The sequence below is a fragment of the Euprymna scolopes genome, chromosome 2 (assembly GCF_053919585.1).
Source record: "Euprymna scolopes isolate OS-2025 chromosome 2, ASM5391958v1, whole genome shotgun sequence".
Classification (NCBI taxonomy): Eukaryota; Metazoa; Mollusca; class Cephalopoda; order Sepiida; family Sepiolidae; genus Euprymna; species Euprymna scolopes.
This window is the reverse complement of record NC_136483.1, coordinates 64,297,294-64,316,293: the sequence shown is the minus strand read 5'-3', so window position 1 is coordinate 64,316,293 and position 19,000 is coordinate 64,297,294. Positions and strand designations below refer to the sequence as shown.

The following is a 19,000-nucleotide window of genomic DNA, read 5'->3' as shown; positions in this document are numbered from 1 at the left end:
GATTTTTAGACTTTGTAGTATTTCTTATCGATTAAACGTAAAAAATTTTTTTAAAAAGTCCTCAATTTCAATAATGGCATTTCCCCCATTGCTATTAAAATCCTTCAGAAAATTTGGTACCCATAAAAATCTTTATATATATATATATATATATATATATATATATATATATATATATATATATATATAATTTGTACGTATGTGTATGTTGATCTCTTTAGTTTCCGATGTAATTCGAAACACAATTTTATTTAGGGCACTGTCAATCATTTCTGTAATTTTTTAGTTTTATGATTTCATCCAAATTCGTTCATTAGTTTTTCACAGGATGTTTGCGTGAAACTCGCTGACCCTGAGCGCAGGAGACTGACTAGATCAGATCGCCTCGAAAACTCTGGATTGTGTCCCAGAAGATTAAATTTCTTAAAATTAACAGTAACATCAATGGTTATTTGCATAAAGCAAATACTGGTGATCTTATGGACTTTGTAAATTTCTCCCTAGGAAGAATGAAAAAGGACGCACCTAAATTTGCAAACATGACATCTTTGTAAATACGTAAATCGTTTGTTTTTTTCCCCCAAATATAAACCGAAGTTGTAATTGCTTGTCGTTTGCTTGATTTATGTAGTCATGATTGTAAGGGAAGATAACTCATACTATGTTGTTACAATAATTAAAAAAAAAATCTCTGTATTCACTCCAAGCAACGTATATTGCCACTTGGACGAAAGGGGTTATCATTTTGGACCATGTTTACCTCCATTTAGGGAGGTGATTATCCAGATGTTTGTTCACACCACCTTTTCACCATATTGTTATAGTGATGAAAGAAAATAATAAGGGAATTCCAAAGTGTAACAGTTTTGAAGCAATAAACTATCAGAGTAGAATTCTTTTCGCCATCTAGAAACCTCTACATTGACGAGGTGAAATTTTGCAGATTGTCCGGTTTTCGGAGTTATGTACGTCTAGGAAATACAATTGCTACGAATTCGTCGGAGCATATTAAATTGACGTGCTTGTAAAACAAACACAGGGGTGCAAGAATTGCAACGATGGGACAGGGTTTTAAGCGGGATTGATAATGCGGGATTTATTAGGTTGGGAACTCTGTTTTGAACTCTTCTAAGATGGAGAAACTAGTGGTAGATGCACCAACCTTAATTGTGGCAACAAGACTTTATGTATGGTGAAATGTTGGTTTTGTAGAGTAGTTTCCTAGCACAGTAAAAGACGCCTAAATCGATACCTAAAGACTTTTTATTTGGATTTGATTTTTTTTTTTAATTTGAAAGTAAAAAAAAAACTTGAACAGAGGAGAATCAGCCTTGCATCAGGAAGCACCGATATCAGTTGCTCTCGCAGTAATTCTGTTGGTTGATAAGAAAAGTACTGATCAAGTGTCACCGGCCAAAACGAGTCTTTTGGGCGCGATTTGCATTTCTTTGTGTGTTAAAATACTGTCCTCTTACTCCCACGCAGCTTCTAATTATTTATCTTGTGCATGTGTGGAATGGGAACGGTATTTTATCTGAAAGTCGTTAAGATACGGATCAAGATTATAGAATTCTGTGATTTTATATCATTTATTAAGAGTAAAACTGACAAGTATTTCTAGGAGAATTCAATGCATACTAATACTGTAACTAATTCAAGAAGCTATACAAAATTTAAATGAATATGGTATTCATTTAAAGTCTTCTGGTAAGTTAATGGTTTAATCCTCAGTAGGGCTGATACTGATAATAGAATTACAATGTACTTAACACTTCCATCAGGTCATGGCTATTAGAAGAACAAACTACCTCTTGATCAACTTAACCCTCGTGGTCATAAACCAACGTTTACAACATACTGCGATATGTTTAACATTTTGTTTTTCGGATTCATCCAAGCAGCTAAAAAGAAGCTTTATCGTCGATCGATCGGTCGGTCGGTCGGTCGGTCTGTGTAAACGTTTCTATCTCACTTGTAAGTGCGCCATAGCACATCGATAAGGTGTTCTGTCTGTCCACTGGCAAATCACGCTTATTTTTTTATATAACAATTATCATCTAACACGATGATTAAAGTGATGCATTTCTATAATATTCGTTCATGTCTTTTTCGTATTTTGTCCAAAGTTTTTTTTGGGGGGGGGGGTGTAAAATCTATGGTATTACAAACATTGATCAATGGTATGGACTGCGTTTGGTCGCGTATGTGAGGTTTATGACGTTAATCTGGTAACAATGTTTTGTAAACAACCAAGTTTAATCATCAAGGAAGCAGCCCCACGGTAATGTATTCCATAGGTCGGAAGCTCTTTTAAAGAAGGGATATCTATCGAAATTTTGCTTGGTGTTTATTGTATGGAACATAAAACAAAGTTTTTTTCCTTGTGGTACAAAGACGAGTTCTAGCTGTAAATGTCTTACAAAGACTGGATCCCAGTCGAGCATTTTTCATGAAAGGCATACCAGAATAAAGAGATAGACTAACAACATCTCTTCTAAACGAATGGTTGTAAAAATGAAGAGATAACTCCACTAGATTTCGAAGTTAATTTTGTACTGTGCCAAGTCAGGAGAGCGCGTTCTCTGCGTTTTTCTCTAAATAAATGCAGCCAAGATGCAATTTCTTGCTATAACTTAGCGTAGATAGTCCTACAAATAAAAATGAAAATAGAAGTAAATATGACTTACCCTGATTTAGAAAAATTCGCCCAAAATCCTGTTATTCGATCGGTCAATATTTGTTCGTCTCTTGTGTAATTTTTGATACCACTTAAAGCCCTTGCAAACACAAATTCAATGTCGTACCCATGCATAACTCCCATCCACTCGGGCCAAGGGTTAACAGACGAACGGTGTTCTAATGTATACATATATACATCGGCATATTTGCTCATAGGCACAGCAAATTCTATCGTCGGGCATTTGAACTCGCGGTCCCCAACTATAGACTCCAGAATGTGTGTATATAATTCCGTGTCATTGGTTATCGATGAGAGGCCATATAAGTATGAAATACTGTCCAGCTGTAAACTGTTAAGTTCATCTGGTTTGACGATGATCTCGGCAATGCGTTCGTAGCCGGATTTGTCTAAAACTATTTCTCCGCTTGGTTTAAAATTTGTTGGGAAACCATAGGTGAGAAAATACGTCCCCTCGTTCTTCACGAAGCCTAGCAGAATATCTTTCCTGGTGGCGTTGTTCACGTACTTCTGTACTGAGTCGTAGTTTTCGTTCGGCATGAAATAACCATCAATGATGGGTCCGAACGTTAGATCGAAATAACGGACCAGGACGCCCCACTGGGCGTTTGTAATGTCCGTCGCGTTGGCTTTGAGCAGACAGTTTAGCATCTCACGGCGATTACCCGTTGGGCACTTTAAAACAGCCGACATCAGTTTGGCTCGTTTTATATTTTTCTCTTTCGTTGACATGGCCCAATCGGCAATTAAAGTACCGCTCATCATAATCGCATTCCTAAAAAGATCTTGAGAAAGGGGGGAGATGATTTGATAACTGACAGAGACCGACCCGGCGCTCTCTCCAAATAGGGTTATCTTTGATGAATCGCCTCCGAACTGGTCGATATTTGCGTTCAGCCACTTGAGAGCCATGTACTGGTCAAGAAGACCCATGTTCCCTGGGGCTAGATTGTCGTCCAGATACAAGAAGCCGAAAGGTCCCAGTCGGTAGTTAAGCGAAGCCACAATGACATCTTTACTAGCGGCCAGCCAGCTCCCGTTATATAACGCCAAAGTGCTTGTCCCGCTGGTCAGCGATCCGCCGTAGATCCACACCATGGTGGGCACTTTTAACTTTGACTTCCTTGCGTTGGACGGAATCCACAGATTTAAGTAGAGACAATCTTCACTTATTTTCGTGTTGGCATTCCACATGTTGACGCCTTCGAAATCCTTGAAGCTGTCCAAACTCTGCATGCAGGAATTCGGAAGTGCTGTTGCTTCGCGAATACCATTCCATGGTTCTAATGGTTCAGGCCTGCGGAATCGGAGTTTACCGACAGGAGGTTTAGCGAACGGTATGCCGAGGAAGACATCAATGTCCTGGCCGAGGATGGAGATGGTGCGACCTCGGATCTTCCCAGACTCCGTCTCGACCACAGGATCCTCGGCGTTGGTTGGAACTACCAACAGAAAGAGGATCAACAAACACTTTATCTCATCCATGGCAACAGCATTTATTTACATTAGCTATGAAGAGTCAAACCTGAAAAGAAGGAAAAAAATGTATTAGATTTGTGAGATAATATGAGAGAAGAAATCTGGAAACAAATCATATTTCCATCTGTTTCTTTTTCAATCGTCCACAAAAATAAATAAATAAAAAAAAAACATTTTGCTACGACAGACATACATCGATGAGAATGTTCGGTGAATCGGCCTTCAGCCAAACTTTAATAATTACAAATAGTAAAGAAAGCAATGAAAGTAATTTTGATAAAGATCTGAACATGGGAGTTGCAGAATACACAAACAAAATAACGAACAAAATGTGGATTTTAAATCCTGATTCTATAAAACAAGACGAATCGATTTAGTCTGTCCCTAACGTTATAATTTATGTTTAGATTATTGTACTGTTTTCCTTTAATTATGTCTGTATTCGTGAACTTTTATGATTTAAAGGTTATGAGAGTTTTTTTGAAGCATGAAACACGATGTTACTTTTTGTATTTAATATTTTTATTGTTATATTTATATTTCAAGCGGGCCTCCGCCCTTAGTCACAAAAAAGTATCGAATTTTATTTTATTTTTCATTCATTTTTTTGTGACCAAGAGCGGAGGTCCGCTTGAAATATAATAAATAACAATAAAAAATATTGAATACAAAAAGTAACATCGTTTTTCATGCTACAAAAATCGCTCATGACCTTTAAATCACTATCCCAGAAGCATACGTGACTTTTAACATAATGAAATTTTATGAATACTTTTAGTGTTTGTGTTTTCTCATCTCTACGTGACTTAAACATTAATATTTCTCTGTATTACACGCCTGGGTGCGCGGCGTCTCCGGGGTGTTTGGAGGTGGTTGTTGGAAAAAAATGATAGTAGGCAGGCAGGCTCGAACCCGTAAGGCGAAGGAGGAAAAACAAACGAGAAAAAAAAACGTGACGTCTTTGCCGTTCATCCATCGCCAAAGCGGAAGTAGCGAAGGTTAAACTTAAGACTATTCAATTGAAAAAAGGGGATAACTTTCGAAAATATCGGCACCTCAATGTAGAAAAGTATCCAGTTGAGGGTGAAGGAATTAATGTTTTTACATACATACATACATACATACATACATTTAAGCAGACAGGTGAGATTTATATTATAGTCTGAGTGCCCAGCGTTGCCCAGGTGTTTAGAGGTGTGTGTTTAGCAAAAATAAAAAAGTGGTAGTAGGCAGACAGGAAACCGCTACTACGAAGGAAGAAAAGAACATGAAAAAAAAGTGACGTATTTACTGTTGTGCCCATCGCCAAGCGGAAGTGATGTAGTTTTAAGTTAAGGCTAGTCAATCACAAAAAAAGAGAATGACTTTCGAAGATATCGACGAAAAAAGCATCCTGTCCCTGTAGAAAGGTGCCCAGTTGAGGATGAAAGAATTAATGTTTTTAGCCAATTTTTTTATATTTGTCGTCTGAATGGTCGAGCTTAAAAAGGATATCGATCTCATAAAAATCCGTCGCCTCTATCGAAAGTTTTAGGTAGGCATACAACATGCATGCATGCATGTATCCATACAGACATACATACACACATACATTTAAAAAGACAAGTGATATTTATATTATAGATTAGTCTAGTATATTAATATATATATATATATATAATATATATATATGAAATAAAATGGAGGTGGAAGGACCTGAATACTCAACGTTTCGCCCGATTTATGCGGGCTTCTTCAAGTGGGATGGTCATTGACGAGAGTGTCGGTGGATTGGGGCTATATATATATAACGATGGGGGAGAGCAGCGTGTTTTCCTTATGTAAATTAGATGTCATATATACATGTATATACATTTTATGAAAGAAAATAAATTAGAGTAAACTAGTGTGGTGGATTACGTCTAAAAGTTAAAATATCGTAGAGATTAAAAAATTGCGTCTGGAAATATAGCGATGATAGATTAAGTAAATAAAATGACACGAGATTACGAAGGAAGTTTTTTTCTTTTTAATTAGAGATAATTGAATTGGGATAAAATAGCGTAGTAACTTATAAGATGGTGTCTAAAAATAAGAATAGGTGATAAAAATAGAGTCTAAAAATAGATAATGATAACATAAAAACAGTAAGTAAGTAAAATAAAAATAATAAAAATTAAGTGAAATTACGATTTATATATATATATATATATATATATATATATATATATATATATATATATATATATATATATCGCGTTTAACCGGTGTCTAAGTTGTTCTCTTTAATAATTATTTTCGACAGAAAGGGAGCAACGTGGAAAAAAACCTTTTTTTTTGCTTAATTATCTTGCTGGAATGGGAGATTATAGCCGACTCAATTAAACGTCAGCAATATAATTAAGACCAACTAAAAGAGAACGTTACCAATGCAATCAGGAGAATCACCAGAGAAAATCTTTTACAATGAAATCAGGAGAATCGCCAATGCGATCAGGAGAATCACCAGAGAAAATGTTTTTCCTGATACATCTAATGGTAAACTTCAATCTAATATAAATACCAATATTTACATATGGATAATTTAATCCCAACCGAATAAAAAACCTCATTACGCCATAGACAGTAGGGCTTTTATAAGAGAAAGAAAACTAAAACTGTAAATTGAAATGTACAATCAAAATTTATTGTTCGACTGAATACTCCACAAAAGCAATTTACAAATTCCTTATTCCACGAAGTTTAAAAAAAAATGCTATTTTTGCTATTCTTCTCATCAGAGGACAGAAAGAAATCAGCAAATTATATTTATAGCAATGCTGGCTAAATTTGTTCTAGTTAAGCCAGCGATGAAAGATGACATATATAGTAATGAGCCATAGTCCTTTTATAAGTAATCTTGTGATAACCGTTACATTTGATAAAATCCTACTCCCTTTAATCCATTATCATAATATTACGCCTGAAAACACACCTTCTCTAAGAGCTGTTGCGATATCGGTAATTTCTGCTGATAAAATACCTTTTAGCGTAACCCCCCCTCATCATGTAAACCCTCCATAGATCTACACACCTTGAATACAAATAAAATAGAACCATCATTAAACCTACCCTATATATTCCCCTTCAGTTTAAACACATAAAATACGCATATTCTTTAAGCCTATATACCTTTTTACATTACACTTTATATAATACACTTCTCCTTTATTGTAGAGTTCAATATAGTTCCCCCAGCAGCATCAATAATTCTATTTATTTCTTTATTTCGTTCCTGATGAATCCCTCGCTAGATGTCACAACCCAATTATGTTACCTAACATCTTCTCTACTCTTCTGATGATAAACATTAGGCTTCGAAATACTTTGGTATAAAGAGTCCCGTTTATACCCCAACTAAATGTATGTATACACTTATGTAATAAATTATTCATTCCATAGATACCAATATATAGCTTTTGTGACTTAATTTTCCACTTTTATTGTCTCCTATGTAAGCTCCAAATATTTGTTGAGTTTTATATTATTCTGATAAGTCTCTTCTTATAGAATTGAATTTACTCTCTTTTTCGTACTCACCATATATATATATATATATATATATATATATAATGCTGAATGTCTGTGTGTGTGTCTGGTTACGAATAGGTTCCTATATGGTTGACTATTTAAAAAAAAACTGATTACATATAATAATAGAAGTTGTATCGAGACACAGGAATGGATATGTTTGATCTGGCAGAATGGTGGTTCATTAAAATTGTGGGGTCTCCATAAGCGCCTGGTCCAGAAAGTATGGAAAAAAAATTCTAAATTAAAAAAAAAAAACGTTTACAAGTGTTTTTGATATAGATGTACATGAGAATACTTTTATAAGTATGTTTTAACTTAAATAGGGATGGTATAATAAAATTGTGGGTCTGCGTTCGCGCCTGGTCTCCATGGAATGGAAATAGGCACAAACTTTAATATAGACTTTTCATAACTATCTGCGTAAGTATACTTTGATAATTATGCTTCCGTTTGAAGAAATATGGTATAATAAAATTATTGGGTGTTCGTTCGCGCCTGACCTCCATCGTTTTTTAATATAGATTCACAGAATATGTGATAAATGTTTCAGTGTGAACAGGTATGGTATAATAAATTATGAGGTTTATCTATTTTATTTTTACTTTCATCATATGAACAAATTTATTTTTACTTTCATCATCAGCTTTGGTTTTGATACCCCAAAATTTGAAGCTATCTCTTTTTTACAACCCTTCCTTTTCATAACCTATCATACTTTCATAAATCAGAGACCATTTTCTGTAGGCTGTTTTTGAACCCAGTCAACGACGGGTACTTTTGCTAGTATATATATATATATGATATATATATATACATATATATATGTATACATATGCATGTGTATATATAAGCATATATATATATATATATATATATATATATATATATATATATATACCATCTTATATTTTAACGTCATATATAAATCATTTTGCAGGATAAACACACCTTGTTGGCACAGTACTCGTAATAAATTTCATTCTTTTCTTGTGTTGCTCAAGGAATGCACACAGATACCCCCTTATATATATATATATATATATATATATATATATATGCGTGTGTGTGCGTACTTATTCAATAAAAAACATCTATATCATAAATGTTTGTAATCATGCTTCAAAAATCAGCGCTGTCGTTCCGTCAGTCCAGTCATGACCGGATAGAAGTCCTAAGTAATTTATGGTTGTATTTTGAGTGTTGCAAGTTCCCGAAGAGTGTAACTTACAATGAAGAACTCTGTACCATGCACACCACGTTTTTGTGGACAATTCTACTATGAATTTTGATTGCTTCAAACCGAGGAGAAGCTACCTTCGTGTGTTCAAGTGTTCCGTTCAGAATTCCATGCAAATAGAACAGCATGATTCCCGAGTTCGACCAGATACATCTGAAGATGTTCTGAGATTACATTAACTGTAACATTATGCGAATAACACTCAGGATTACAACATTAGTATGAATAATCCAAATAATACGAATTACAATTGACTTCAAAAAAGTTTGTGATCTATTTTATAAATGAGGCTTCAACAGATTTTCTTCATAAATTAAACATTTTTGTGTGTAGATAGACCAAAAGAAAATTAATTCAATCTTCGTGATTATTTATGACATTTCCAAAACAAAACAAGAAAAAAAAATATCCATTAACTCCAAACATGACTAAACAGCTAATTTTAATTATATCTTTGGACACTCTTTCTAAAATTGCATATAATATAATGTCAAGAATAAGGTTTACAATTCTGATATGATGTCATGCAGGTGTTTTCAAAGTTTTCCAACGAAGGGTGCTATAGGGAATTTTTAGAACTACGTGGGGTAAAATATAAATACACGATCTAGACGGTTTTTATGCTGTTTTGTTCATTAGTTTTGCTTTTTAGTTAATCTGGTTCTCCGTAATTTTATTCTCTTATAGGTTTCTGAACGGAAAGGAAAAAAAAGCATTATTTTCACACGTTTCTATTTAAATTATTCCTGAACAGTGTTCGTTTTCCATAAGAGCTCCGCGAGCCGGATTAAAGAATAGCGGACCTGATCTGGTCCGCGAGCCGTAGTTTGGAGACCTTTTATGTTAAGGACTAGGGGTGACGGCAGATAAGTTTTCTTATTGAATTCCAGCAAACGCTGCATTTTTTTTTTTTTTTTGCTATTTTAAAATAAAACGTTACGGTTACAGTTTAATTGCCCATCAAAAACAGAAGGATGTGAAAAAATGTGTAGACGCTTTATGCGTAAGTCTAAAGCTAAAACTAAACAAACGAGTCTATTGAGATGTATGTGGCCTTAAAACTCAGTGACCTATAACGACATTTTTCGTTTACTTTTAAAACAAACTTACGTTGAATAATGTAAAATTTACCGGCAATCCATGTTTGTAAAAAGAAAAAAAAAATCCAGCCGATTTCTAACAATTGTATTCTTTCCAACTTATTTCAATAGCTATACGGTCGTCGCTATTCATCTGCATTATTAAGGCGTGACCGACTTTTGGGCCGCCAAATATGTCGTTGAAAAGTATACGCCTTAAAGTATACGCTTTTAAATTTACATGTAATCAAGTATTATCATAATACTTTATACGTTATATTAGTTGGACAATATTTTTATGGTGAGTTAGTGTCAGATTTGTAAAAATATAAGAAAGTTAATATATAATACTACAAGTTTTGTCTACAGTTAGTGACAGGTCTGTTTGCGCAACGAATAAGATGTTTGGCTGTTGATTGCATTTGGAAGGTAGCAGCTTTCGTATCTCAACGTAGCCATGCTTGCTACGTCTCATCACATGATAAGTTGTGACGACAAAACAGTTCTCTGTGGATGACTATATTTTTTAGGCTTTGATAAGAGATGAATCATTAGTGTAAAAAGTATATACATATATATATATATATATATATGTATATATATATATATATATATATCATATATAATTCATGGGTTTTATTTCCTAAATACCTTTTACTTGGTATATATATATATATATATATATATATATATATATATATATATACAAAATGACTTATATATATATATATATATATATATATATATATATATATATATATATATATATACAAGTCATTTTGTGTATGTGTGTGTGAGTTCTTTTCTCAATGATCCGAAACTGCTGAATCTTTCTTTTGTAAATTTCACACAAAGGTATTTTATATATCTGGCAGTGTTCTTAGTTGTGTTTTTTAGAAAAATTTATCCGATAAGTATCGACAATCAAAAAAATCCGATCTTAAAATAGCTTTTCTCTCTTATAGATAAAAAAAAAAAAAGAATTTTTACAGAGAAATAGTTTACGTTAAACTGGTCAATCTCAACAAATTATTTATTCTTTAAAAAAAAGAAAAAAGAAAACAGAATTATTGCCATTAGGAGATATAGCTCGATTATAGATCGAATTATCCCCTGTTTAAGCCCGGATGTACCTCACTATTTTATTGTAATGTTATCTTATTAATAAGTTCAATTTAGGATAAAAGAGAAGGCACCAGTTAAAATCGCCACAAATCAGTTCTTTGCATATTTTAAAACTAACATTAGTCAGAAGTGACTTTTCCAGGGTATTCATCATCAAGCCCAAATATCAGCTGATGTTATATGGTAAACAAATACAAACGGAATTTGATGAACGATTTTATTATTTTTTTTATTATTTATTTTATTAATTTTTTTTTTCTTTTTTTTGCGAATTAGTCCACCGGGTAAATTATTTCTCGCAATAAATAATTATTAATAGAGGATTGATTCTATAATAATACATACGCAATCTGCATGAATTAAAATATCATGTTTAAGCGTATTGTACGACCGGGGAACGTCGGGCGTCCAGCTAGTATATATATATATATATATATATATATATATATATATATATATGTGTGTGTGTGTGTGTGTGTGTGTGTGTGTGCAGTGTGCATAATCGTCATTTCTTATTATCGATAACTCCAAATTATATTTCAAAATAGATAGATAACTTCTAGGCAGTTGATATTTGTATATGGGGAGCAAACCTGTCTTTCTCTTACTTTTTGATGATGTCGCACTAGCTAAAGTACGAACTGTCGAATGAAATTGCGGTAATACCATCTAGAATTTTACTTACTCTTGATGACATAACTGCCTTTATGATGGATGTTTTTATTCGTAGCAATAGCGACAGTAGTAGTATTAGTAGTAAAAGGGGAAGGATTAGTAGTAAAATAACTGTCCCAACGTCTTCATTAGATTGTAGTAAACTCGGCAATAAAGAAAAAAAAACGACAAACAACGACTACTGGCACGTTAAGTCCCCGCTTCTCCTTTCATTGTTGTTTTATTTTATTCATTCTGTTCTTTTTTTCGATCCCTTTCTCAAAACAAAGCTAACGTAAAATTTAACATGAGAGGCACTTATAGCTATTGTCTATAACTACTCCGCAAAAATGAGTTTGTATGAATGATTCACAATTAAAATGTAGCCAGACGTTTGTTGACGAATTATCACGCCTTCTGCATGGTTTAACAAGATTCTAACCCCTTCACGGAAATAGAAGAAACAATGTGTATAACGAGTAGTTTCAGAGCATATAAGTGATAATGAAGCAAGTATAAAATCATAAATAATAATAAAAAATCGTATTTCACAAGTATCTGATTTTATATCCTTGGCTAAGAGCAAAGTGTAGTATCTGTTCTGATATTACACTTCATATTTTCTGTCTTTAAAGAGACGAGAAAACAATTTCTAAACTAAGGTAATGTTTACCAAGAATGCCACTTTCGGGCAACTAAATTGTATTATATTACAAACCGGCATTGCGTCTTTCTGCTCTCGTAAGGTCAATAAAAAGGGCTAGGGTTTATTATTAGAAATCGACGCAGAAAGAGAAACAGTAATAATGGGGAAATACATCATTCTCTTTCCTCTGGATAAAGAAGACTAGTCTAGAAATATTGCTTTAATATAACACAACACATACTACACTATCTGCCCCACCTTAAACTTGGACTGGGGAGATAGTAATATTACTACTCACCAGATACTCTACTAGTCTCAAAAAGACGTAATGCACGGAGGATAATCTCATGAGGAACGCGCAGGTACTACACAACTCCTGAATTAAGCATTTAAAGATAACACAATAGTACATTGATAAAATTATTAGTATAGTTTCAGTTACAGTCAGATACTAAATCTCAATTGTTAATATAATAGCAGATATTCCGAAACGCGCAAAACTATGGGAAGTAATTCAGTATATATTACAGTGAACATGCATTAGTTGGCATGTTAGTATCATTATATAATGTAAACAACACGATCCAGCGCAACTTTTTTTAAAAATTGAATTTGATTATATGTGAATAAGTCGAAAAGAATGCAAAAAAAAATGTATGCCGTTATTTTTGACGACACGGGAAAACTGATACAGTAATGCGTAGACGGATGTTTAGCGAGTATTCGATATAAAAAGGAACGGAATGATACAGATTGAATAAATAATCTTTTGTGAGGAAACATTGCAGGCCGTCCGGTAAGAGACAGCGCCGGAAACACAGAAGTTGGGAAATAAGAACGAGAGATGAAGTTAAAAGTAAAAGAATATATCACGTTTTTTACGTAAAGAAAAATCCACCCACGAAGGTTCGAGAGAAAACGAGAGAGATACTAAATCGTGTTTGTAAAAGTATACGCGTAAATTCTCCCCCCCCCACACACACACAAACCATCGAATTATACTTATGCGTTGCCGCACCCAAGAATTTTTTCTAGCATGCATATGTGCAAAGAGACAGAAATCCCACTTTCCTTCGAAGAAAATAAATTAAAATATGTATTTTATAAACATAGGTATCCTAAAACTTGGTGAGTTAACATATGATAAAAAAACAACAATATATGACTTCATTAATATAATTTATATGTTGTTTTTGTTCATAAAAGCATGTGGATTAGTGCCTAAGGTGAACCATGTGAAATTCCCAAACTCTAAAAAGCTCGAGACGCAAACGTATGTGGAGTTAAAGCGACAAAAAAACTCTGATAGGTGTTATTTGACAATGAAGGTTCGGGACGATTATGAACGTTTGCAACAGCGTATTTTGACAGAAGGCATAAAAATGGTTTAATAGAGGAATTACAGTCCTATGTTGAAAGAAAAAGGACTGAAATTGCCAAGGAGTTGGCTGTGACTGAGGTCGTTGAATGCTATCGGGAAAGGAAATAACAACGGATTGATGACAAATTAAATAGCATCTTTTAAACAATACACGGTGAGTCGGAAAAAAGAGTCAGGGATTAAGTTTAAATTCAGGGTGCGATGAGTGACCGAATGACCTGCTTGATCCCTAAGTAGAGAACAATGGCCTTAGAATCGAACATTGTATGTAGTTTGGTAAGTTGGGGAACAGTAGGGGCAGTTGAAGTGTTTTTACGACAGTCGTGAAGTGGGCTTTTACGACGGTCAGAGTTGGGAGTTCAGTTGACCTTTGACTACATTTAGCGACAGATCGTGGCTTGGACCAGGTCGGAAAAACTTTGGGAGATCAAGATGAACTTAGAGCAACAGACGAATTCAGCCTCGACCGGATATACATGTGGATAATGTAAACACACTCACTCAGGGTCAAAGCATCAGAGTATGTGTTTTTTCTTTTTTTCCTCATGTTTAGTTTATTTTTATACTTGTGAACCTGTTCGTTCCCCATCGACGACATGGCCAGAACTAGAACAATGATTGATGAAGATGTAGGAAAAATCCACGTCACATGATGTCTGGAGTCGGTGGCTTGTCGGTGGGATTACACGCGGTGTTACATGGTTACGTTAGCAGATGACTATGCCCCAACCCACAAAAACGTCAAAAGCAGGTCGAACTACTCAGGTGTAACTGAAAAAGAGACACATCACTGGAATAGGATCAAGAGCGCACCAAAAGAGAGTATTTACCTGACACCCCACTAGCAGGGAAAGCGTTGGGAACCTCAATTAATCCAATACTATTTTTGCGGCGAGATAGGAAATACAATTTTGGATGTTCAGAGTTGACGAGATGTCGAAATTAAATTTGCAAGCTAATACAAACCATAAGCTGTTAGATCTGCAGATAAACATCGACCAAATACCGGCAATTCATATTTGAAAGCAGTTATTGAATATACCAAACGATAACAATAACTAACGTATCAAGATATTACGAAAGACGGGGATGTCATAGTGGTTATTGTTACGGCGAAGCCTATTGAATGTTTCGTGTTAAGCAACCAATAGACAAATCTTAATCGTGGATATCGAAAACAAAATCATGAAGGTCCCCATCCACAGTGTGAATGTTAAATTGAAGATGTTTGCGGAGCCGCACATGGGATGAATCACTAAACCACCTGTAAAATATGTTTATGCTCCAAATTTTATTTGTCTTCATAGTCGCCACCATTCTCTAAGCAATTTTTCCAGGATGAACAATGACTGTGTATTAGTGGCAGCATCGCGCTTAGTCGTAGTAAGCTCGTTCGAAAGTAAAGCCTCCTATTTTAAAATCTAAAAGTTGAAGATCTACGAAGGCAGGAGTGGTATTATTAAAACGAGCGAACTTTTGTGCTACAGAATTTATTTTCCTACATCGTCACCGGCATTGTCAATGTACTTTTCGCATCAATTCAATGACGAATCTAAGTGTTAGACATATCTCAATGACAGGGATTGTTTTCTTAGAGTTTCACGCCGCCAATATCTGAAACAGAGAGATGAGAATTTCAGGTCATAAATGCATAAATTCAGTCACCATAACAATCTAATTTGCAATCTTCTCTGATACATTCGGGCAGAATCAAAAACTAAGAGGTATTACTTGTGGAATGCACCTCGTATGTTTTAAATTTGTACAAAGAAACTATTTTAATATTCATAGACATTGAAATATCACCGAACATAGTATGTATCAAGATTTAAAAAAATATAGTATTTAATTCAATTTTAGCAAACTTTTGCGTTTTATTTCTAGTGAAACACGCATGGATTCTTGAAACGTTTCAACGCATGTGGGGTCATTATTATTTATATTGTATACTAAAACGAGGTTATATCGCAATCTCATGTCTTTTATGCATAAAATTGTATACATTAAACTGTATAATAGGTACATATTGATTAAAATCTCAAAAGAAAAGCAATGAAAAGAATGTTTACGAAAAAATATTTTAATCAATTTCGAAACATTGGTTCTGGTGTCTTTCAATGAAAAATAAATCCTTCTTCACTGAAATAACTTTGTTTTGTTTTTATTAAGCAGGTGATGAAATAAGAATTGAGGTCTCTGCTACTAGAATATATATTAAAAAGCGCGTTAGTTAACGTTTGAAAATGTGCATCACGACGAAAATTGCAGAATATCTTCCATCACCAAAAGAAAAATAATAAATAAAAAATGTTTACGATAAAAGGTTTAGAGCAATCAGTCATGTGTTTAGGTGTTTATGACTTGGAATCGAAACATTTGCAGTCGAATAGGTATCCAGTGTTGGGCAGAAAATATAATTATCATAGTAGTAGTAGTAGTAGTAGTAGTAGTAGTCGATGTAGCAACCACAACAAAAGTAAGAAGGGGGAAAAGACAGTAGAAAAACACACGGACACATGAAAGTGTTTAACCTCACTCAGTGTCCCTCTGTTTGTTTGAGTGTTACTCGCCCACATGTAAACAAAGTTAGTATTCTTTTATAAACGATGAATTTGTAAAATGTTTGTAATGTTTAATTAATAACTAGCGGCACCTGTGGAAATTCTACACCGGACTCTTTCATATGTAATATATTGATGTTGGCATTCTGTGGATGTTCAGTGTTAATGGAAACGCCTTGATGTTATTGTAGCTCTTTTGTTAAAACTGTAGAAGTATTAATCTAAGCTAGTAGGCACGTCCAGCGTAGCTCGTAAAATACGCTTAAATATGATGGTTTAATTTATGCAGATTTCGTATATATTATTATAGAATAAATCTTCTATCGATTCTTATATTATAAAGTTGTGATTTCAAAAATAAAAAGATATATCCATATTACTTGGTGCATCAGCTTGAATCGAAACCGAAACCAAAACCAAAATTATGAAGGGAAAATATGTATATATATATATATATATATATATATATATATATAACTTGAGTTCCTTCAGTTATAATGGAAACCGAAACCAAAACTTATAAAGAATTCTTAATAAAATTATTTATAAAAGAAATAGATGACTTGAGCGTCATCAGCTATAATCGAAACCAAAACTTATGGAAAATTCTTGGTAGAATTATTAATGACAAGTATTGGAAGGTCATAACAATTAAACAACAGTCACTCGAAAGAAAAAGATGTGTGACAGACAAAATTACAAACACGCTATCCCATTAATATATAGATCAGTAGTGATATGTTTTCGTTTCAGTGTGTGTAATCTTAAATTATGGTATCGGGATTATCGAATGTAAGATAGAATGACGCCATTTTGAATCTAGCAGAATTGATTAGTGAAGCTTTCAGGAAATGCAAGGCATATGAAAATCCCAGAATCTAATTGAATAACCAATGAAATCGCTGGAAAGGATAAGAGATCGCTTATTACTTTCTCTAGGGAATGTAAGAAAACAGTAAAAACACGAAAGCTGAACATAAAATGATAGCCGCCGTTGCGGATAAGTTAATGCTAAAAAAATATTTGCGCCAGTGAATACTACGAAAATTTATGTAGAAAACTGTAAATTATCTTCTACATCGTGTTACTCATACATAGGTAAAAGTGACTCCTGTCTGAAATATTAGAAGAAATTTGCGATATTGAATGAAATGAACGAATAATATTCGGAAAACATGCACCAAGCATTGGCAGGTAGCGTGACCATTTTCAATTTATTTGTGGCGTTTGCGTTTGTAATGCTATACTTCTTTTTTACCGGAGAAAATTGTAACAATTTATTAATATACAGAGAAAATAATAAATACGTATTAAATTTGAATTGGTGAGTTAGAATATATTGGAAAGAAATATGTAATGAATCAATCTAGCTAAAAGATAAATTAGAAGCAGGGGTATTTCAGCGAAAAAACGTATTTTAAATAGCTTTTGGGGCCAAATAATTTATATACTAAAACGAGACTATCTCGCAATCTCATGTCTTTTATGCATAAAATTATATTATTATTTAAACAAACACTTAAACGTTCATATTTTTATAAACTAAAAACGAAACGATTACGTCTATTCTGATATTTTTTAATTTCATATAATAATTCAAAAGAAGTGGAAAGTGGTAAAAATCTCGGGGATGTTTTGTCATTTAAAACCCATGGAACACCACTGTTCTGTGTTGATTATTCACTTTTAAATTAAAAAATAACATTTTTTTTTATTCAATTTTCATCCCAAACAAGGCACAGTGCCACTTTGAAGCAGGGGGCTACTATAAGGGAATTAATTAGCGGGGTCATTATGAAGGGAGAAGAGTAGAAAGATGTTTGTTAACATTACACTTGAACTTCTGCATATCATTGCAGTTGGGAAAGCAGAATTCCGGAAGGGAGTTCCAAAGACCCGCAGTTCTGGGGAAGAAACTATTGGAGTAAAAGGCTTTCTTGCACCTAGGGATCTCTACTGTAAAGGGATGAGACTTAGTAGCTTGTCGGGTTTGTCGGGGGTAGTTACGTCGGGGAGGTACAAGTGTTTGCAGTTCGTCAGAGCATTCACCATTAAAGTATTTGTAGAACAGGCAGAGGGATGCAACATCTCGTCGATGGGACAGAGGTTGAAGCCTAGATGACAGTTCAGGACCTATCAGGCTGGCGACTCTTTTTTGAACCCTGTCCATGTTTGTTGGTCAATCATGTTTACATTTGAAATAGTATTTTGTACACATCTACGTGTTTCTATATGAATTACTGCTCTTCTGTTAATCTGTTAATCATACTGTAGGTAGAACATAATGTCGTCGGACAATCACGTTTGCGTAAAATCTATCAGTTTTATTTGCGTCTATACATCTCTGTAAGACGAAAGATCCGTTTGTCGGTTACTCTGTATGACTTAAATTTGAAAAATAAACATTGACATCATTAATCGTGCAGATTGAATAGATATATCTTACAAATTGAACCCGTATGGTTTAGTCGGAAGTTGGTTTTAATTTACACGTATTTAGGTGCAGATGTAATAGAATCAAACATCGAGGTGAAGCAACGTTTCTTAGTTGCCATTGAGGTCAGGCTGATAAGCGAAAAGGGGACAGG

The 19,000-nt window shown here is 34.0% G+C and overlaps 1 protein-coding gene across 4 annotated transcripts in view; it reads right to left on the bottom strand.

Moving 5' to 3' along the window:
- Positions 1–19,000, bottom strand: part of LOC145291714 (acetylcholinesterase-like) — a 457,063-nt gene that overhangs the window by 282,376 nt on the left and 155,687 nt on the right. For all 4 annotated transcript variants that reach the window (XM_080137713.1, XM_080137712.1, XM_080137711.1 and 1 more), the window contains exon 2: positions 2,688–4,223. In XM_080137713.1, the coding sequence (XP_079993839.1) occupies positions 2,688–4,183 (1,496 nt within the window). In that variant the 5' untranslated portion in view covers positions 4,184–4,223. The remainder of the gene's footprint in view (positions 1–2,687; positions 4,224–19,000) is intronic.